Here is a 22,368-nt window from a genome sequence, read left to right on the forward strand (position 1 = left end):
AGACTCCAGGATAGACTAGAATCCACAAAAGTGTGAAATAGATTATAGAGAGCAGTGTAGGTGTATCACTTGGTGAGAAGTTTAGGTTTTGGGATTTTTGGTATGTTGTGGATGGAAGCAAGATGGAGGACACAGGGTGTTGTCCTGGGTTATGCTTCTTCTTTCTTCTTCGTGGGTTTGTGTGGCATTTTGTAACTGGGCAGAAAAGTCCCCATTGCAGCTCTTTGGGATCAGTTATTGGGTTAAAAGGGAAAATAATCCAGGTGTCAGCTCTTAATTGGATAGTTTAGTCCTAAAAGACCTTGTAACCAAGAGATGGTTGGCCATTTTGTGCCTTCTAATGAAAAGCTGCCAAAGTCACAGTAGTGAGACTGTTTTACTGATAAGAAATAATCAACACCTGAGTCTGAATGTGAAATACTGTCTCAAGTGCCTTCAATCCAGACCCAGAGAAACCAACAACCAGTACCCCAGCAACTGGGACCCCCACAGATGGGCTCCTGGGCTGCATCAGGCATTGCCAGCAGGTTGAGGGAGGCAATCCTTCTCCTCAGCACTGGTGATGCCATACCTGGAATGCTGGGCCCAGTTCTGGGCTCCTCAGAGCAAGAGAGATGTGGGCATAATGGGGAGACCACAGTGAAGGACAGTAAATATGAGTTTTAAATTAATAAATAGTAACTAGTAAATAACTAGTAAATAACTAGTGTAAGAACTTCATATTTCTTTGAAACTCAACTCTTGCATGTTTTTCTGAACTGAGAAATTATTAGGGTAAAGATGAAACATTACAAAGGCAGAGGTATTCCTCTTGATGAATGAGGATTTCGGATGTGTATTTTTAATAGCTTTGACCTGGCTATGATTTCTCAGAGTGAATTAAGAATAGCATTTCTACATTTTAGTGAATATTGACTTACTTTAAAATTGTAGTGATTTATTTCATGTAAGCTAAAAAAACAGTGTATCCCAAAATTTCTGATACTCTGTACAGCATTCTCTCAAGAGAGGAATATGTATATCAATGGCACTTACTAAAAATTTCTGTTTTAAAGGTGATGTGGCAGTGAAAATGTTGAATGTTACGGCACCCACACCTCAACAGTTACAGGCTTTCAAAAATGAAGTAGGAGTGCTCAGGTAAGAATATTTTAATGGCATGAGATAATGTGTGTAGATTTGTGCTTCATTAATCACTGAATTTTTAGATCTCCCTTGGAACACATTGGTCTCACTCCTACATGATGATACTTCAGGAAGAAAAAATAATTTAAAAAATATTTCTTTGTACCCATTGTATGTGTTTGTCTGCACATCTATGTTGTCAATACATATATGCCCAAACACTCAGAACTAGTTTTTGCCAATGTGCTATCCCCAGGGCACAGTCAAGCCTAAGTGTGAGCTGTAGGCCTTTCTTTCCTCTCATTCACATTTTGCAATTGAAGGAGAACATGACTAATGGTTGGTTTTCAACTACAGTTCTGCCCATATTATCTGTTGTTTAATAGTTCCTGTTCAGTAACATTAATTTCTCTCAGGTTTTTTTTTTAATGTATTTCTTATAAAGTCATTTCATTATTTCTTTTTCTCATGTCTACTGCTTCTATCTCAGAGGAGGTATTTGTTTTGGGTTCAGCTCTTAAAGATCCATCAGCATGACATGATAGAATATACATTTTGAAGAAACATTACGTCAAAGTACAATCTGGAACAGTGTCGAGGATAATAGTGTTTTAAGAAACAAAATAGCAAGAAAGTTTTTGTCCCTGGAGACCTGATGGGTTGAGCTGGGCACCTATGCTGTGGAAACATCCCACATAAGCTATGAGGAGAAAAGGAAAGATCAGCCTTTTACCCTAGGAAAATGTTAGTTCCAAAAGCACTAAGCTCATAGTTGTGGAAGTAGAGGCTTTTTGGGGTGTGCTACTTTGTGTATCTCGTCATTTTCTTGACAGAATTTTGAGATAACTGAATGAAATCAAACATCTTAGTCCAGCTTTCTGCTGGTAGTCCCTTTGATGGAGCCTAGCCTGTTTGATACATAGTCACTTATTCTACCCTTTAAACAGACAAGGCAGATCTACCTATAGTTGTGCTTTCTCCATTAGGATTCATCATTACTTAGTTTTGTGGTAGGATTTGCAAGAAACTGCTTATTTTTTGTTTCTCCAGCAGTTACTCTCAGCATCACTTGACAACTTCTTGAACCTGAAAAAGGCACAGTCTCATAGCATAGAACTCTCCTAGTCCACATTGCTGCATGTACAAAGGCTCACACACTGGCATCCCGTGTTAATTTTTTAAAAAAGAAAACATAAAGGAGCTCTGACATTTTTCAGTTACCCCAGAGTAGTTATTCGATGTTAGTATGATAAGAAAGGCTAACTTCAAGAATAATTCATTAAATTAATCTAGCAAGAGGTTATCATAGTAAAAGTTGAGATTGACCCAACACCTTCTGTTTGGAAATATATTTGTAGGCTGTGATAGATCTGCCTGGGTTTTCCTGATTTCTTGACCTGATTTCCTCCTGATTCTTATGTTTTTGTAAACAGGAAAACACGACATGTGAATATCCTGCTTTTCATGGGTTATTCAACAAAACCCCAGTTGGCTATTGTTACACAATGGTGTGAAGGGTCCAGTTTGTATCACCATCTACACATCATTGAGACCAAATTTGAAATGATCAAGCTAATTGATATTGCACGACAGACTGCACAAGGCATGGAGTAAGTATTGGATTACTTGTCTGCAAATGAGCACTGGGGCAATGTTTACTTATCCCCTTCACACTCTCGCTGACATAGGCAAATAAGGCCAGCTGTCTGCTCACTTTGCTGAGCCCAGGGTCCTGTCTCAATCATCAAAGCATTTGGTGAAAGTATCAGAGCTCTCTGAATAACAGGTTTCAACATCTGAAGAGATGTTGAAACCTGTTATTCTGTTTTGTTCTAAGGATTGTAAATAATCCTTACTCCCACAGAGGACCATCGAGTTAGAATTTACCAAACCAACCAAATATTGTGTGTCAAAATCAGACCACTGCTGTAAGACCAGAGAAATTGCACTTCATCTGAAAAACCACTATGATGATTGCAGTTCATTGTGCCATTTTTCCACTCAGTATTCCATTACATTTTCAGTCAAGAAGCGTGGAGGTGTTTGCAGCAACCAGCCTTAACCTTCTGTTAGCCTGTGCATCTCCCCAGGCTCCATCTGTAGGTAGGGGAGATGCAGAAGCTGTTTTGTGAAGATTATTCAAAGCAGAGACACAAATTGGGGCTTTTCCAGCAGTTTTGTGCTAATCTCATTGACTAAACAAAGAGCCATGGGAGACTGATTCAGGCTGTATCTGCTGTGGGGCAAGTGCTTTCCTCTGTGTTCCTGCCATCTGTTTATCCAGGCTGCAATCAGGGGATCTTTTTTCCACTCCTCTACTAAAAAGCGGTCAGTGTACCCGAGTACACATTGAGACTGGAAAGCACATTTAGTTCCTGCAATTTAGAAACACCTTATCTAAAGCTGTGACTAACTCACAAAGTCTTGACAGTCCCCATTAAGGCTGGGAGGCAGAAATTTCAGCACAGAATTGCATGAAAAAAAACTAGTGAAGTTCTTTTTACTGTGAATATTGAGTTAGAATTGAAAAGCAGAATTTGGAGCATAATTGTTATTCAGCAGTAGCGTCAGATTTGAGCTGGAAGTCTAAGCTTTATTTTATTTTTTCCTGTGAATGTTGCAGAAACTGTCATGGGTAACTGAAGTTTTACTGCCTGCATAAATGTGCAGTTTGAATGTCAACATAATTTGTTTCAGTAGTACAGTGAATTTTGAGTTGTTGATTGGTGAAATATTACCTAACCCACCTAATCTGTGATATTCCTTTTCAGTTATTTGCATGCCAAGTCAATCATCCACAGAGACCTCAAGAGTAATAGTATCCTTTCCCAGAAATGTAATTTTGGAAGGTGAAAGCATTCCTGGTTTTGGTTTTTTTGTTTTTTCTGCCAGAAATTAACTAACTGATATGAAAAGCTGTTCGTGTGTGAATATTTGCCAAATAGAAGTTTCACTGAGAAGGGGTAATATCACTGATAACAAAATAGGAGATGCTTACTGTGTCTTTTGATTCAATTGCAATAACATAGGGAGTTTTAGTTGGTATCACAAAGATTTTTGTGCATCCTTTGGTTTCTTCATATAATGAAAGATTATCTGAGTTGGCTCATGGAACATTTTCAGCTTTTCTCATACTTGGCACTTCATGAAAGCCACCTGGCCATGGTCTGTTCAGCAGTGACCCAGTCATTACTTACATAACCCTTACCTACCGTAATTCACCATGCTGGCTGCTTAAAACCTGTGTGATGAGGAAACTTTCTTCAATGATGCTGAATGGTTAAAACTGTCATGTTCATGTTGCAAACTGGTAGCTGTTCCTTGTTCTTTTAGGACAGGACCAGCACTGCTTGTCTGTTTTCCCTTAACATTCCCCCCTTAGATATTTTTCTTCATGAAGACCTCACAGTAAAAATAGGTGATTTTGGTCTAGCTACAGTGAAATCACGATGGAGTGGATCCCAACAGTTTGAACAGTTATCTGGTTCCATTCTATGGATGGTAAGCAAGGGGAAAGTGGTGAGCTTGTTTCAACAAATCTATTTACCTTTGGCCAAACTTCCTGCTCCTATCCCTCTGGCACACTGACATATAAAAGTCGGCTTAAGCTGGAAAAGACAAGCAGTAATATGAAGCAGTAAATGAATGTTTTTCAATTCTTCTTTAAGCATGTGTTTTCCTGTAGTCAGCAGAAAAACTTTAGTGTCTCCATCTTTTATTCTGAGGTTTATACTGAAATGAAAATAGTGGCTAAGGAAAATGAATTGTTAATTATTATAATTAATTAATTAATTATGTATCATTAATCTAGGGTTGAGGAGAAGGTGGGAAAAGCCTTGCAAAACATCCTGCCAAAGAGTAGAGGAACTAGCTCAGGAAAAAGTTAGATGCTCCTAAGTTTCAAGGATTCAAGAGGAGTTGCTTCATATTGCAATCTCCTGTGCAGCTCCACTTCCTCTTTTTCTCCCTGGAAAAACTTGAATCTCTGTTAGCTGGCATTATTTTCAATGTGATTCGAATTCTAGTTTCAAAATACGTTCTCAGCTTGGCCAAGGTAATTTTGCTCTGTCATAAAGGAATAAAAGGGATCACCAAGCTGAAATGAAGCAATGAATTTTGAGATTCATATCAGCATCCACTCTGTATTAGGACTCAGTAACACCTGAAGGCAAGAGTGGGCCTTGTACTTGTACCTTGGCAATTTCCATGTTTTGTTCCTGGTAGGTGAGGTGCAGCACAATGGGCAGAAATAAAAACGAATTCTTGCCTTTTCTGATACAGGCACCAGAAGTTATTAGGATGCAAGATAAAAACCCATATAGTTTTCAGTCGGATGTGTATGCATTTGGGATTGTTCTCTATGAATTGATGACTGGACAGTTGCCATACTCCAACATCAACAACAGGGACCAGGTAAGGGGAGGCACTGACTTCAGTCAAGGGTGGTCTGAAACAGATTGATTCAGACTTGGGTGGTCAACTTTCTGATGTTTTGTGTGTTTGAGGTTTCTGATTCTCATGCTGTGAGATGACATTTCTGCATTTTCTGGATTTGCCTCAACCACATAGCAACAATTTACTTAATTGTCTTGAGGGTTTTTTGTGTTCTTTTTGTTTTAAATATAGATTTTCAGTTTCCTGACTGGTTGCCAGGATACTTAATAGGGAGAGAGCAGATTACTTAATAGTAATCTAGTTTATAATAGTTCTGCAAAGGCAAAATGATCTCCCATGTGTGTTCAGTTATTCTTTTCTTTCCCCCCACCCCTCCACTTGCAGTGAATAATAAATAGTGCAGCTACAGGACTGACAAAACAGAAAAGCAGTCATCTCACTGAGTGTTTTATAGTCATTTCAACTTCGAGAGAGCATGCACCATCTAACTGAATTGCAGGATATCAGCATTTCTCAAGTCCTGCTTGTTGGACAATATAACTTCCCATAGTCTGGGGATCCTACAAGGAGATTACTTAATTGTGAACAAATATTCCATAAATCTTGATGATCCCACATGCTGTAATACATCTCCATGGGACAGGCATGTTTGGGAAGGCATACCTGGTTCCTTATTTCTGTCTAACCTGAAAATAGCATCTGTGCATCAAGATCTTTGATGTAAACTATTCTGTGTCTGAGCAGTGATGTATTTGTTGCTTCTGTGTCCTCATCCCTTGTTTTTTCACTGTCAGTACTTGAGAATTGAAACCATAGCAACGTTCATCTGTGAATGCCATTTTATAAGGCTGCTTCCCTATCTGCCAGAACACTTCATCCCAATTCATCAAATTTGGAGTGACTCCTTTTTATTTCTTTTTCTTTTTTATAATTTTGGGTTTGCCTTTAATGTCTGGATTCCTGGCCAGATGGATCCAGCCTTCTAAATGCAATATTTGGCCTTGCTTAGCTTTTACCTTTTGAGGTCTCAAAGATGAACCCAGTGATGTGGGTGCTTACAATGAAGTGCTGAAACAAATTTTAAAATGCAAGTGAAGCCGACATATGTGATCTGATGTCTTGAGGTTTTGTCACTCCTTGTCTATTATATGAAAAGTTGCAAATATTCCTCACTCTCTGGTGCATTTACATCAGCTACTATGACACAACCAAGATTCTTAGTGAACAAAGTGTCATTCTTGTTATACCTCAGAGTGTTTCTCTCACTTCAACAGATTTTTCTAGACTGTTCTTGTAGTGATACTCTTTTCTCTAGTCTAAAATAAAAGATTAGCCCCTATATTATTTGTAAAGAAACTATTTGAAACATAAAGAGTAATGAATTTTGAATAATTTCAACTTGTGCCATTATTTAGAAAATACCAGCTGCTAGATAGTGGGAAGTCTGATTGCAGCAGAGGTAAGGGATGCAGTACATGAGTCTCTACTACAAAATCCTGCTCAGCACATGGGGACTTCTAAACGAACCATATGGGAGTTTTCTGTTCTTCCGTGATGCCAACACAGATGTGACTGAAGCAGAGTTAAAAAAGGACTAGGATTGTGTTAGTATAAATAACATGTATAGCATGCTTGAGATGGGAGGGTTTTCTGCTGTGGTTTTTTTTTTTTCCCAGTATCAAGATATGAAATAGTTACACTTCATTAGAGAAAAGGTGTGATAAACCTGCTGGGTTGTCTGAGTTGTCAGAAAAGGCAGTGATTACTGCTGCAGCATGAATGGATCTTTGATTAGCTGCTTTGGAAGTGCTTTTTAGTGTTAGTGCTACTGCAGTGCTCAAACCACGTTGCAAATGACCTTGGCTTGACATGATGATGTTTGATGGTTTTTTATATATACAAGAGATGATTAACCATATTTATGTTTTGTTTTCCTGCTTCCTATCAGTTTACTTGGTTTTATGCTGAAGTTTTATTGCTAGGGGAAATATAAGCCTCCCATATGGAAAGAATTACTGTAAAAATACCAAGCCTGTCTGTCTCCTCTTCTATAGAGAAGAGGGAGTTTCTCTTTTTCTTTTGAGGTGTTTTTTGCTTTTTATTTTTGTGAGAGTGGGGGAGGTGGTCAAATGTCAAGAATAAGCTTATGTGTTGGGAAAGTATGTGACGGAATCAATTCTCAGAAAAGTAAAGGGTTTTAATATCCAAAGTCCATGTGTTTCTTAAAATACCTTTCAATGTGAAGTTGTTGTTGATTTGTAATATAAAACAGAGTATTTCTTTTTACAGAATATTTATTTTTAGACATTCTGTTCCTGCCACAGAGTTGCTTGTTTTTGTCCGTTTTTGACACCGAAGAACCATTCCTTAGATAGTTATTGCTATAAATGGTAACCATTTACTAGTGTTCAAGTTCCACAGAAATCTCTCTGAGGAGGAGGAAAGATCTAATTTTTTTCTCTGTGCTGAATAGGTTAGCAAGCATTACTCTAAGAAATTTGTCAATTTCAATACCAGCTAATGTTTCCTGGGAGCAGAAAGCTTCTTGCTGCAACCAAAATAGTCTAGCAAAATGTTCACCTTTTGTGACTGTTTATTTTATCAATTCAACTTCTTCCTCTTTCATCTTTTTTCCCCTTAAATAAAGATAATTTTCATGGTGGGACGAGGATACCTATCTCCAGACCTCAGCAAAGTACGGAGCAACTGTCCCAAAGCTATGAAGAGACTAATGGCAGAATGCTTAAAAAAGAAAAGAGATGAGAGACCCCTTTTTCCACAGGTGAGAAATGCTCCTCTTTAGCCTTCAACAGACTTTACAATTCAAAGTTGTGAATTCACTGGCCAGTTCCAATTTTTTTTTTATTAGTGCTATGGCAGGGTTTCATAAGAGACCTGGCTCAGTACTTGGTTAGTTCTGTTTAATTAGAAATGCTCATTTTAATTTCAAAACGCAGGTATTAATATGGCCTGTGTATTTGGACTAAGTATTTACATGTTGGAGAAAGTTTCAGCAGGGAGATAATGAAAGAAATAGTTACAGTTAGACACACAAATTAGTACTTAGGTAAATGTACTCAGAAATGTTTACACTGCCCTCCTTGCTCTCCCTCAAGCTTCATGAAAGGAAACAGATAGTTTTGCCACAGAGCTTGATTTTTATCATGCCTGCTGAGGAAGGTTTGGGCTCAAAAAACTTGAGGGGGAGGAGGGCAAAAATCTGATTTTTTTTTTTCCCTGTTTTGAATATAATCAAGTCGTTTTCAAAAGATAAGGAGCTCCCCCTGCTGACTTTTTGGTAAATGTTATTAAGCAAAACACTGGCAGAGCTGGGTTTGCAGCAATGAAAGGTACAGGTACTAGGGCATAGACAAGGAGTCCAATAAAAAGCAAGTGTTTTCGCTGTGCTTACAGGGAATCAGTGTGCCTTTAAAAAGGGGGAAATTCCTCAACTGTCATTTTCAGCTTCCTTAAGATATAAACATTAAGGGTGCAGTGCAGTAAGCTATATTTTAAAAACCCTTTTTTAAGATGTGCTTAAATATTTTTCTGTAGTTAATTGATATTGTGCCTTTGGTTTTAAGAGAGAGTTAGAGCTTTGGAACAGCAAGTTTGATCACATGTTTTCTATGTTTTAGATTCTTGCCTCCATTGAGCTTCTGGCCCGGTCATTGCCAAAAATTCACCGCAGTGCATCTGAGCCCTCGTTGAACCGGGCTGGCTTCCAGACAGAGGATTTTAGTCTATATGCTTGTGCTTCTCCAAAAACACCCATCCAGGCAGGGGGATACGGTGGGTTTCCAGTGCACTGAACCAAAATGTGAAAGCATGTGTCTGTGTGCTGGTGTGTCCTGTGAGTGCCAGGTGTTTGTTCTCAGTTCTACCAGCTCTGATTGTAAGGGTTACTGAGGGAACAAAGGCTCACTTCCTATCACTGGGCACTGAGTGTTCCCAGCACAGAGTCTGTGTTGGTAACTGGTGCCCTGGGAACAGCTGGCACAAGAAGAGCTGTAGTGTCACGTAAGAGACATGGAAAAGTCACTTCAAAACTCTTAAGGTCATCAGGTGTCATTTTTGCCTAGTTTATTGATTGGAATTAGTTACTCAGGAGTGTATTTGATTTGAGTCTACTCAAGCTGTGGTTATCTGTTGTTTTGGGGGTTTTGTGGGGTTTTTTTTACTTCATTTAAGGTAGTTATATTTGAGCAAAAAGCTTTAGATTCTTAATTTAGTTATGCTATTCATGTGGGAAACACTTGGAAAGATAAACTTAGCTTCAAGGCTGAACACAGTCAAAACTTTATTGTGGTCAGCAGAAGGGAGCAGATACAACACAGAATCCGAAGAAAGCCCTGAATAACATGTGACTCTTATCTTGAAAGTGGAAGTTTAAATTAATGCTGTTTAGGGAACATTTCTCCTACAGAAGAGTGGTGAATGGGTTTTTTTATGTTACATTTTTCTCTAAATATTCTGACCTGATATAGTTTACACCATCTCCAAATGTTCTGTTACAATGCAACACAGAAGAAATTCTGAATGTGCTTTTGCTAAGCTGCAAGGCATTACTGCATTACTGGTAATGGTGCCTGTATCCTTCAGTTAGTACGGATTTCAAAATTTATAAAAAGATTTTAAATCTCAAGCATGACCAAGTGCTTTAAGAGGAAAAATGCTGCTAACTCCCATAATAGGAAAAGAAGATTTGAAAAAGCAGTTTTGTTCATGGAAATCAGTGTTATACTACAAATTTTGTTAAGATGAAAAGTGTTAATTACTTTAATATTGTTAAGAATACACTGAACATGCTTCTCTTCAGAGGCAAATTGATTTTTTTCACTTCCATGGAAAAGCTGCTATTTGACTAGGCAGAAGTGAATCAGTTGATATCTAACTGAGAAAGTTAGACACCTTACCAAAATCCTCCTCACTTTGGAGACTGTATTTTTCTCTAGAGCATTGCTCTAGAACAAGTGCACCAGAATAATGGTTTAGGTCACATCAATCTTTAATGTCAGATATGAAAAAAAGATGTACAGACAGTGTTCTTGTATGTTTTGAGATGAGTTATGTGGTTTTACTTGGTTTAAACTGCTGAGCTGTTAATTTTCACAGATTACTCTGCATTGGAAACAAGCTGTTGCTGCTCTTGTAAGGACTTCAAGGGCCAGGGGCGTTCCTGGTGGCTTCTGATTTACATACTCATGGAGAAGTTTGCTTGTTTCTAGCTATACATTTTTGAAATAGATCAGAAATTCCAAAATGTTTTGGTTTACTGCTGTCTGGCAACTGAGCCTTTTAAAATGGGAAGCAGATGTAGAGAACTTAAAGAGATATAGGCAATTTTTACATTTTCTGAATGGATTATAATGGTCTCTTTGGCCTCTGCTGTTTGGGAACGAACTTTTCTCCTTTTCTTAGTCAGGAAAATTTAGCTGTTGAAATCACTCTCTATGGAAGTAGTTACGGAGGACAGAAGTTGTTATTGTTTTAGAAAATCTGTTTCCCATCTTCCTGGTAGCTTCACCTCATTTTGGCAGGCTTATCTTAAAATGAAAACAGGACTGAAGTGTTGTTTTCCTCTTTCATTCTCTATTTTATGTATCTGTTCTAGCAGTGATGAGGAATGTTTCCAAAGCTGTGGGGTGTGGTATTCAGGACAGAGCAAGAGGATGCTACTGGGTCTCCTGCAGAATCTAGAAATGAGGCATCCCACACAGAAAAGTCCTACCCACACAGGGAGTTACAGAGAGTGCAGAACCATCCCCATTGCCCTGCCCAGGCTTATTCTTGTTCAGATCTGCCAGATCAGTTCAACCCAGTCATTCCTTGGAGTAGTGTTATCCTTCTTGTTGTTAAGATTGTAGCTCTGATAGCACAGATGAACAATTATGGGGGGGAAGTGCTGCCATCCTTAGACACCTTTGGCCCCATTTCCTGCTGTATGGTCAGTGCATTCTTCCTGTGTCACCTGTTCTTACTGAACATTTTGGGTTCCATGGCCATAATGGGATTTTAGCTTCTCACTAAACGCTTTATGAAGCCTAAAAGGAGGCTGTTTTGTGGATCATTAACTTTATCTGATAGAGAGGCATTTAGAGGTCTCATTTTTGTAAGTTCTAATTGCTGCTTCAATGAGATTTGGGAGTATCTGTAGGATGAAGGTGCCTAACTGCACTTGTGGATTTGGGTCAGAGTTCTCAAAAGTGTAACTCAGCTGTATTGTTTAGAAACAGATACCTGTTGGTTCAGAAAACATGCCTGTAGGATCCTAGGTTTTTCTGGGGGAGTAATTTATACTAGGTGAGATTCCTTTTGATTTTACTTCCCTACATATCAGTACAGAAACAAAATCTGTCATGGTACCTTCAACATGTTCCAAATTTTTACTTACCCAGTGGGTAGTATCCATACAAAAGATCAGCACAAGATCCAACAGTAAACTACCTCCTTTTTTTGCTGTGTCTGTGAATGTGAACCAGGCATGGTATTGGAACCTGGTGTTTCCCTACAATATATCAGTCAGTCTCTAGTTCAGTAGGTAAGGCTGGCACAGCCTGGAAGGGACCCATTCTTCTCCTTAGTATTCTTCTGAGAAACATGGCATCTACCCAAGGATAAGGAGTACAGTTAGGATGATGTGTGCATACCTTAGTAACCCCATGAATTCAGGTAGCTTACAAATTTGTGAGAGTACAGAATGGTAGCTGCATCTTAAATCCTTCCAGGAATTGGGAGTAGCAGGTTCACTCAGAACATGCCCTTGTAATACATTGTTTAGAAGCAACATGAAAGATCTTGATCATCTTTTTACTGCAGATTTTTTGAAAGTGTGCATTTAAAATAGTTTCCACTTGCTCTGCATGAGACAAGCATGAAAAGACTGTAGTAGCTGACTTGAAAGGGGTTTGTAAGAAGTGTATATTTTCAGATGCTATCCATCCTTTGGAAAGAAATTGCTATCAGTCAAAGCAAATATCTGCAGTTCTGCTTGATAAAAAGCACCTCAGATGTCTGGCTAACAATGAATATAAATATCTGGGTTTTTTTCTTGTAGCAAGTTGCTAAGCATGTGGTGTGGATAGGTATAGCTTGGTCTGGACAGTATAGCCATGTACATACCTCACCTAGGGAAAGCTGTTACTGGCATCTTCATTTGACACATGTTCAGCCAACATAATCCCCTTGTTAGATGACCATGTTACCTATTTTGGTCTCCTATTGATTTGAGATCAGATTAACACTGGAATTCTGAAAGGGGAGATTTATCATTAGCTTGTCAAAGAAAATATGGTTGCTAAGGTTTTGTTTAAATGGCAGGAAAGTCTGAAAATTACCTTTTTTAAGCTACCATTCCATCTCAAAGTCTTTACTTCTGGTCCTGTTTTTCCATTGATCTTTCCTAACTAAAGGTTTTTTTTTTTTTTTTTTTTTCCTGAGAGTCCCTATATGACTATTAAAATCTGAATTATTACCAGAAGTAGGCAGAAGGACCGGATGAGTAATGAGGGAGCAATCTCTTTTTTATAAATTTATCTTTAATCACCAGTTTAGAAAGGCAGACTGAAAAATAGAGCATGTTTTGTAAGTGTAGCTAAGCATAAATGTCACTTAAAAATTGACCTCACAGGCAATATTTGGTCACTTTTTTGTCCTTCTCTTAAAAGAAAACATATACAAAACTTGAGATGTTTCTAGAAAATACTGTGAAGAGGGTTGAGAAGTCAGTGAAATGTAGCAAAAAAAAGCAAGAAAAAATTATCCAATATTTAGAGTATTTGGAGCAAGAGTTTCATCTGGTGGTAGAACTAGTAAATTAGGCAATTAGATCCATCATGAAGCTTTTATTCTATTGTTTTTATACCTTAAGCCTGCCACCACCGTCTGTAAAGACGCATAGAGCTTGAGGCCTGTCACAACTCCCTGTGCCACCCTTAATTTGGACTTCAGGTGTACTCCCTTGTCATTTCCTATGAGACACAGAACCCTTTCCCTGTGTTCTTCAAGCTCCCTTAGAGCTGGGTCAGCTGTTCCTCACAGGCCTTCTGGATGCCTTTTCTTCCCCCTCCTAGTGCAGACAGCTGACTACTCTTCTTGGTTCTACTCTTTGTAAAGCAAGACATTCCACAGAATTAACACTCTAAGCCTGGAATTATGTTTTCAGGGATGTTTCTGTTTTGTTTCCAGTATTCAGAATAAGAATCTTGACAAAAAACAAAGCCAACAATACAATCACTCTTGAAAAGATGGAAGGACACCAGATAGGGAGCAGTTGTTTGAATGTAATGGCATTCACAACCCTTCTGTTGAACAGAACAAAGGCTCTCTTGTGCCTGCTTATCACTCCTTCAGTATTAGGGAAGCTCTGAGAAGTGCTGTCAAGAAAGTGGCATAAACTATCCCAAAATGCATATGAAATTCAACAGGGGGAAGTTATATGTATGTTTCTTTTCTCTTTCTCCCGAGTCCTTTTGATTATGCTTGCTTAGACACCCCTCACTAAAAATCCTGTAGAATGCAATTTCTTTGTGGGTGGCAGGGAATTTTTTTTTTTTTTGCTAAAGTATAGGATTAAGAGGATTAATATCTTAGACTCAGCTTCTATTCAATCTTCTGTCAAACTTCTGAAAGACTTCAGGCAGCAATTTTACTCTGTGCCATAGTTGCATCCCCTCAGAAGGGGGCTATGAGTCTGTCTCACGGCATGGTGACACTAAATAAATTATGTAGCATTTCAGGATATCATCATGTGTGAAAGCACTGCATATAATTATTCTTTATTCAGTAATTCTGAAGGAAGCATGGAGTTGCTTTATTTGTTATGCTCCCTGTTAGTGAGGCCTAATTTCTGGTCTGGAATTGAATAGACAATCTCTCCATTCTTATATTTCTGTCAGTGGGTTGCTATGTTGCTCTCTAAACCAAATCCTAGCACTCTGTAACACTGGTTTTCTATTCAGGCACTTTACTGTATATAGTCTTTAAAGGGTAATGGATTTCTCATAAAGTTCTTTGTTGTTAAATTAGTTTTACAGCAGAATAGAACTGGTTTGCAGTTGGATGCATTTATTGAAACTGGTGCTTCTCAGGAGGACATATGTGCAATAAGGAATTTAAAGTAAAATTAAGCTGACACATATAATTTTCAAATGCATGATGAATTAGACTTTGCTTGAACTTTCACCTTCTTGGGAAGAATGGGTACGGCTTGCTTTCAAGAAATCCTTTGTTGGTTAAATATGCTGGGTCTGTATTCAATGTTCTCTCACTGTGTATTCTCTCGTGCTTTAATTTTAACAGTTTGCATTTTTTAACATCTTTTATATTCAGCCTGATGTTCAACTAGTCTCGTAACTGAAATCACCTTTTTAAACCAAGCTCTTGTCCTCCCTCTACAGGAGAATTTGCAGCGTTCAAGTAGCCACAGCACCATGGCAGCACCTACTCTGTTATTTAAGTCTTGTGTTCCTACAGTTTCTTAACATCAAAACTCCATTCTGCTCCGCAAAACCTTAAGTAACTTAGAAAAGATATCCATAAGCTTAAAAGTGGAGCAGAATGGAACCACCAGTCCAACACAATGGGAAAAAGTACCTTTTTGGGAACCAGAGTCCTCTGCTGCCAGTGTTTCTCCTTCGACACAAACCACCACGTGCGTTCGGAGACCTGCAGTGGCTGCCTGTGCCGTTGGCATCACTCCCAGGAGAGGAGAGGGCGCTCGTGGTGTGACTGTGGTGCTCGGGGCGGGGACGGAGCTGCTGCTGCTGAATTAGGAGCCTTGCTTTGGAGGGTGTGCCGGCCGCCTTGCTCCCTCTAACAGCGTCACCATCAGAGCCTCAACGGCTGATGAGTGCTCATTTCAATGAATCATTTTCCATTCTGATCCTTTGTTTTTTCCTGGTGTACTTACTGATTTATGGACAACGCAGTATCCCCTTTTCGTTGTATTACAGTGTCAAACACCTCAATCTGTCTATATTGCTGGGGTTTATTCCTTTAAAATTAAAAGTGTGGCACAGTGGGAGCTGGAGATGTTATTCTGAAAGCAGAGAGGTTCATCTGAAGGAAAAGGGGATGCTGCCACACCTTTTTTTCAGATTTACTTTACCACTTCTGAAAAAGAACAAACAACAACCACCATCCTTAACCTTTTTCCTTTTCCAGTATTTTCTTGGTGTGTGCACATATGACATCTTTTTGAAGGATTAGGTCAATCCTTCTTTTGTTGGTCCAGCAACAAACTGAAGTTTAAAAAAAATGTAGCGAGATTGTCCTCTTTTTTTTTTTTTTTTTGTATCATATGATACAATGTATTTATCAAAGATGCTACTGCAGCATCTGAAGTCTGTGGAAATCCTGATACAGACTGTGAATGGTGTATGTACCTACTTTAAAAGTTTTATTTTAAACGAAGGTGCAGGTTAATGCCAGGTACCTTACCAATATGTAATGTTTTCATAAATGAGGAAAAAAGTTCTCAGGTTGAATTGAATTCAAATACAATCCCCCCCTAGAATTAGACATTCCAAAAATTATGTTTTGGTACTTTCAAGAGCTTTTTTTAAAGGATTTTTATCCTGTTAACTAAACGTCCTCTGATAAGTGTGTGTGTAAATGTGGAGCATCTTGTCCTAATGGCAAGTTGTTAGATCAAAACAAAACGGTACTTGCTGGATCCACGCTGACTACTCCTGCTCTCATTGCTTTCCTCCCTGTCATCTCTTTCCTTCTGCTTGTCTTTCCCCTCTGTACACTTTGCAAACTAGGACGAAGGTGGCGGTGTCTCCATTAGAGTGCTTTGTTTTCCTGTCCTCCAGTCCTGGTTTTCAAATGGTTAGTAGCTTTTTGAAAAGTTACCCAGTCAGGGAAAGCAACAACTCATAGAGTTCTGCACATCATTTACCTCTAGTAGAATATCTTGTGATGTGATCTGCTTGCAGAGTTCTCTGGTGTGTGGTATTACCTGTAAATTATTTGTACAGAGGCAAGGCAGACCACACTGGAAAGAAACTCAAGCTCAGACAGAAGTTTCCAGAATTTGATTCATATCAGCCCTGTACCACTCCAGGTGAGGCAGGAGAACTGACCCCCCTCTAGCAGAGAGGTTCTTGCTGGGAGGAGGTGGGGAGTGTTTAACAAAATCATGACAAATAAATGAAGGAGTTAAATGTGTGTGAATGTGGTGTCCATGCTAAACGTGGATGTACCGAGTGAGGGTGCTGTCCTTGCCTCCCTAGGGGAAGGAGACTGTTCCTGTCTGCAGAAGGTTGCTCCCAGATGAAGGGAGAAAAGCACATCAGAAGTAGAAGGTGTTTTTAATACCCTGGAATGTTGCAGTGTTGCTGGTAGTCTGTTACGTTTGTCAGTAAATATTTACTGGGGCTATAGGGACCGGACTGATCTGAAGTGGGAATTAAAACTGAAATACTGTGTATTCATATTAATTCCACAAACATTAGCAAGATAGCAATAGTGAATGACTTAATAGTCTCTACAAGAATGAAGTGATTCATGTTGGTACATGAACAGAATTGATTTTGTGTACGGGACGCATTTTAAAAACGAAGGAAAAAAAAAAGCACAAATCTTTTTCTTGTCTGCTGTGGGTCTTCAGATGCTGTAAGGTTTTCTACCTTAATGAGGTTGGCAGGAATTTAAAAAGTAGCAATAGCCACTTTCCAGTGTGGAGAAGCTGATGCAGAGCGGTGGTAGCAGATGGTGCAGTCGGAGTGCTCCCTGGTCATCATCTGAGGCCAGTACCTGAGAGGTGGAGGGAGCCTGGGGCCGCTGGTGGCAGCAGGCAGGTGAGAGCATTTACCAGATACAGGCTCCCAGGGGGAAAGGAGTCCCTGCTTCTCTTTTCACCCCATGCTTGGCTCCAGCCCCTTTATGGGCTGTGGCGCCATTTGTACGTGTCAGGGATACTGAGGTCAAGGTTCTCTCAAAAGAAGCTGTTAACAGAGCAAGTATGGACAGGTGGTTCAACGCTCATTTGTTTCACAGATCATGTTAAAAGCTCTTATTTTCCTTCCACAAAGTCATGCTGGCAGAAAATTCCCTATTAGGAACTTCATTCTATCTTTGCTTAAAATGAACTTACTTTGGTGAAGATTCATTACCCATTAGTCTACAATATGCTTCTTGAGCCCATAGGAAAAGCACAAGGAAAATTGCTATCCTTGTCCATGCAAAGCACTTTATAAGTAACACATGATCTCTGGGGGTTTTTTTATTGGGGTTCGTTTGTTTGTAGTTTTGTTTTTCTTTTATTGTTTCTCATTTTGTTTTATTTTTTTCCCTGAGGAATGTGCAAGTTGTTTGGCTGCTGTTTAGAGAAGTCCTTTCAGGATGCATTTCTACTGGTTTTCTTGTTTGTTTGTTTCCCTCCAGATAGCTGTAGTAATGTGTGTTTGTCTGTAAGAGTTCCCAGGTAATGCTCATGCAAAACTTTGAAAGAAATGTGGTTTGTAAATAATTGGGATTCTTTTTGGTTTTATCTTTTCCTTCAGGAGTTTTTCTGGATGTCTTGCATGCCATCAGAACCAGTCTTAAAGATGCCCTTTAGATATTTAGTGAATGGGCAATCAAGAATAGATGAGAAATGAGTGCTCTCTGTAGCAGTGGGATGAAGGAAGTAAACTGAAATGACCAACATGCCTGTTACCCTAAATTCCTTAAGCTCCTTCATGGTGTCCCAACCACAGGCACATGCCAGAGTATGGAAATGTGAGTACATCCTTCATGTGCACATGTTGGGACAAACACCCAGAGAGTCATTCTGCTTTTTTTAGCTCTGTAGTATTTTGTATTTCATAATCATTTGCAAAAGTACCAGTGTCCAGTCCCAGCTATTCATGTCTTTATCAACCAGGCACAGACCTTCCCTTCTGCCTTTCCTTTTCCATACAGGTGACAGAGGCCTGTTGCCTGTTACACCTTCCTGCTCAGAATGTGATTGTTTCCCCTGGCATATTTGCCAGAACTGCAACTTGGTGATGGAGCTCAAACCAAATGGCAGGGATATAGAGGCCAGGTTACTTTGAAAGTAATTGCTGTGTCAGTTAAGCCCTACATAGCCCCAGGTACAATTATCCCAGTCATTTATTTTTTTTTTTCCTAAACTTATGCAAGTCATTAGATGAATTCACTTCTGCTTTTTATGCTTACCCAAAAGCATCTTTTCTTGTACTTGACTGCTCTAGCAGCTGATGATGATGCAGAATGTTTGAGAACAAATACTGTTATTTTACCATGGTGTCTTAGCATCACTTGGATTAGTATGTGCTCCTTAGAGGCAGAATTTGGCCTTTGTGACATAAAATGAGTGAAATTCTGATTATTGATAAATACCATGTCATTCCATAAATGCCCAAACTGGGGGAAAAGCACCCTGAAGATCACACATAAACAGTTTTTCTTCTGTGTTTGCCTGGTGGTGTAAATGCATCCAACGTTTTACAGAAGGCTGAGGGAAGCCAGATCCCCAGACACCTCACAAACAAGTATGGATTGAAGCTTTGATATCTGCAGAGACTAAGTTTAGGGAAGAAGCATGTAGACATTTCACACTTCTGCAGCCTCTAGAATTCATTCCCTTCTTGACTGTGAGTGCAGCGTTTGTAGCACAAACTCTTCATAGTACTGTAGACATGTCCTCTGTTGATAAAATGTATCACCAGTAGCACAGTGGGACAGGCAAAGCTTCTAGGTATAGTCAAGTTAAAAAGCAGCTGCTCTAAGAGTGGACTCTTAGAGCATCACTCTGAAAGTGCTGAGTGTTCTGGTTTTCTCTGGTGCATTTTACATAGAAGCTTATGAAACAAACTTTGTTTACTGCAGCCTTGTTACTGTGCATTTGCACTTGGTGTTTGTTTTGGCATGCATTTGAAAGAGCTGCCTTCACTGCTTCATTACTTCATACCAGCTTCATGCCCACCATATGAGGTTTAGCCAGGGAAAGTGCTGGATTCTGCACCTGGGGTGGATAACCGTGGTTGTGTGTATAGACCATGCGATGAGAGGCTGCAGAGCACAAAGGGATCTGGGGGTCCTGGTTGATGGCAAGCTGGACACAAGCCAGCAGTGCCCTGGTAGCCAGGAGGGACATCCCTGCCCTGGGGGCACAGGCACAGCATGGCCAGCTAGGCAAGGGAGGGCTTGTCCTGCTCTGCTCTGGGCTGGGGCAGCCTCACCTCCAGTGCTGGGGCAGTTCTGAGTGCCACAGTGTAAAGAAGATTATTACTATTAGACTATTACTAATGAACTATTAGAGAGTGTCCAGAGGAGGGCCATGAGGATGGTGAAGGGTGTGGAGAGGAAGCCATATGAGGAGCAACTGAGGTCTCTGGGTGTGCTCAGCCTGGAGGAGACTGAGGGGAAACTCACTGCAGTTACAACTTCCTCCTGAGGGGAAGAGGAGGGGCAGGCACTGATCTCTTTTCTGTGGTGACCAATGACAGGACCCAAGGGAATGGCCTGAAGTTGCATCAGGGGATGTTTAGGTTGGATATCAGGAAAAGGTTCTTCCTCCAGGGGGTCAGACACTGGAACAGGCTGCCCAGGGCAGTGATCACAGCACCAAGCCTGACAGAGTTCAAGAAGCATCTGGACAGTGCTCTCAGGCACATGGGGTGATTCTTGGGGTGTCCTGTGCAGGGCCAGGAGTTGGACTTTGATGACCCTTGTTGGTCCCTTCCAACTCAGCATAATCTATGATGCTGTCATTCTTACCTAATAAATTATCAGTAGAGCAGAGCCAGATTGTTAAAATGAAAAACTTTGCGTTTAAGTTTCAAGGATGCTAACACAGAAGGTACTAAGTCAGCACCATGACAGCAGTAACTATGATCCTGTGGAAGGAGGAAGCTTTAAAAGCTGCAGAATACAGACTACACCAAGAGTGAATTCAGATGGAAACTAACTTCTCTCTTTTGTTTAGAAAAGAGAGCTACCGAGACCCTCTCTTCAATGGTTTACATAACCCCCCAAAACAGTTTTTGTAGTTTGCCAAATGATCATGTGCCTTTGCAACTTTAAAAAGTACAACAGAATGTAAACCAGGTGCTTTGTAACTAGAGCGGTGTCTTTGGTTTACATCTGCTGCAGTAGTTTTGTATATAGCTATCCCTGTAGGTAGGTAGTTTGGAGTTGGTCAACTCCTGTAAAGGAGCAGGGAGGACAAAGAGCATTCCCCAAAATACCTGTTAGCATTTCAAAGCTAAGAATTGAAGGATACCGAATTTATACAGTAAACCTGCTGCTTGAAATCTGCTCTATCAACAGGTAATGAGCTTCATTTAACTTAAAAACAAGTAAGCCCTCCTTCCCTTCCAAAGACACAGAGATCTTGTTAAGGAAAGCTCCAAAGAGGCCCAAAACTACACTCTTACAGCATCTTGGAATGAGATGGTAGGTGGAGAATGAGAGCTAGATGAGGAGAAACTGGTGGCTAGCATTCATGTAATCAAGGTTCACATGTATCAGACCATTCAATTAGTTCCTTGTCCCAGAAAATGCAGTCAGGTTTTGTTTCTGGAATGTCAGCAGGTTTCCTCACTGCTTCCCTGGGCCTCTTGCAGTTGCTGTTCAGTGACCACATCCCGTTATTGCACATGAACTGTGGGAGATGGTAGGTGTCTTGTCAGCTGAGGGACAACCAGTGGGTATGAATTTGATTTGTTCAAATTTCAAACTGGTCACGTAGACTTCTGGCAGTACCTACATATCAGTGTCATATTTAACCTACTTGTCCATGAAGGACAGAATAGTGGGTTTACATATTAATGCTTTTTCAGATCTTTTCCTTTTCTTCCTTGGGGCAGGACTTTTGGCACAATTTGAACTTACAAAGTTATGTCTAAAGGCACAGTTCATATGAGATATCAGACCGATTTAATTTGGGTTTGTTCCTTTTAGAAAACAAAGAGTAAAAATGTTCTACTTATGTTCCAGGAACGATCTGGAATTCTTCTGCCTACCCCAAATTCTGCGCTAAAAGTACATGTGATGGTTATTTTGTCTCTATTTTTTTTTTTTTTTTTTTAGGGAAGGAGGTGGTTTTTTAGGTTTGGCAGGGGGGTTGTGGTTTTTTGGGTTTTTCTTTTGTTTTGTTTTTTTTTGTTTAGGAACTTCTGAACTACCTAGTATTTGCTTCATAGCATCCAGCAGCAATGTGTTCAGCTCACCCAGCCTCCTCAAGAGCCAACAGTGGCCTGTCCAGTAATTTTGTCTAGTTTGTCATGTTTGCAGCAGCTGTACTTTAGAATAAGCCTAGTGTGATATTTACTTTTGAACAAGTAAACCACAAAAATAACTTTTTGTTGTTTATTTGGGTTTGGAAGATGGTCAGGTTTTGTTTTGATAAGTGTCATTCTGTGTTGCATTTGTGTATTCACCCTTGTTGAAGAGAAAATCCATCTGTGTGTTTGAGAGTTCAGTGGAATATTAGGAGAAGAAATGAAGCCCATCACCTGGGCATGGATGTTGGATCTGGGGGGAAGAATGGACCAAACTTGGGTGTTGGGTTATTTGGGGATGGTGGGGGGTTGTGAGGGCATAATTTAAATAACTCTGTCTAAAATAAAGTGTAAGTGCAATAAATGTGCTTTTTTATTCAAAGCTGTGAACCTTTAGAAAAGGAAAAACCACAAAAAAAGTCAACAAAAAAAAAAAAGCACATCATTCTTTCATGAGCCTTGTGTCCTACCTGCCTCCCCTTCCTCCCCCTCTCCACACTTCTCAACTGACAGAAACCTGACAGTGGCCAACTTGCATGTGTTGGCAACCCAAATTAACATTGCTGTTTGGGGGAAAGTCCCAAACAGGGAAAAGTCCTGGCCCCTCCCTCTG

The 22,368-nt window shown here is 39.8% G+C and overlaps 1 protein-coding gene across 1 annotated transcript in view; it reads left to right on the top strand.

The window, feature by feature from the left end:
- The window catches only part of BRAF (B-Raf proto-oncogene, serine/threonine kinase), a 79,937-nt gene extending 60,075 nt beyond the window's left edge, over positions 1–19,862 (top strand). Inside the window, exons 12-19 of the mRNA XM_030959337.1 lie at positions 1,056–1,140; positions 2,559–2,735; positions 3,897–3,943; positions 4,508–4,626; positions 5,407–5,538; positions 8,168–8,302; positions 9,159–9,312; positions 14,919–19,862. Coding sequence (XP_030815197.1) covers positions 1,056–1,140; positions 2,559–2,735; positions 3,897–3,943; positions 4,508–4,626; positions 5,407–5,538; positions 8,168–8,302; positions 9,159–9,312; positions 14,919–14,941 — 872 coding nt within the window. The 3' untranslated portion in view covers positions 14,942–19,862. The remainder of the gene's footprint in view (positions 1–1,055; positions 1,141–2,558; positions 2,736–3,896; positions 3,944–4,507; positions 4,627–5,406; positions 5,539–8,167; positions 8,303–9,158; positions 9,313–14,918) is intronic.
- Positions 19,863–22,368: the final 2,506 nt, after the last annotated feature.

This window comes from Camarhynchus parvulus, chromosome 1A (assembly GCF_901933205.1).
Source record: "Camarhynchus parvulus chromosome 1A, STF_HiC, whole genome shotgun sequence".
NCBI lineage: Eukaryota > Metazoa > Chordata > Aves > Passeriformes > Thraupidae > Camarhynchus > Camarhynchus parvulus.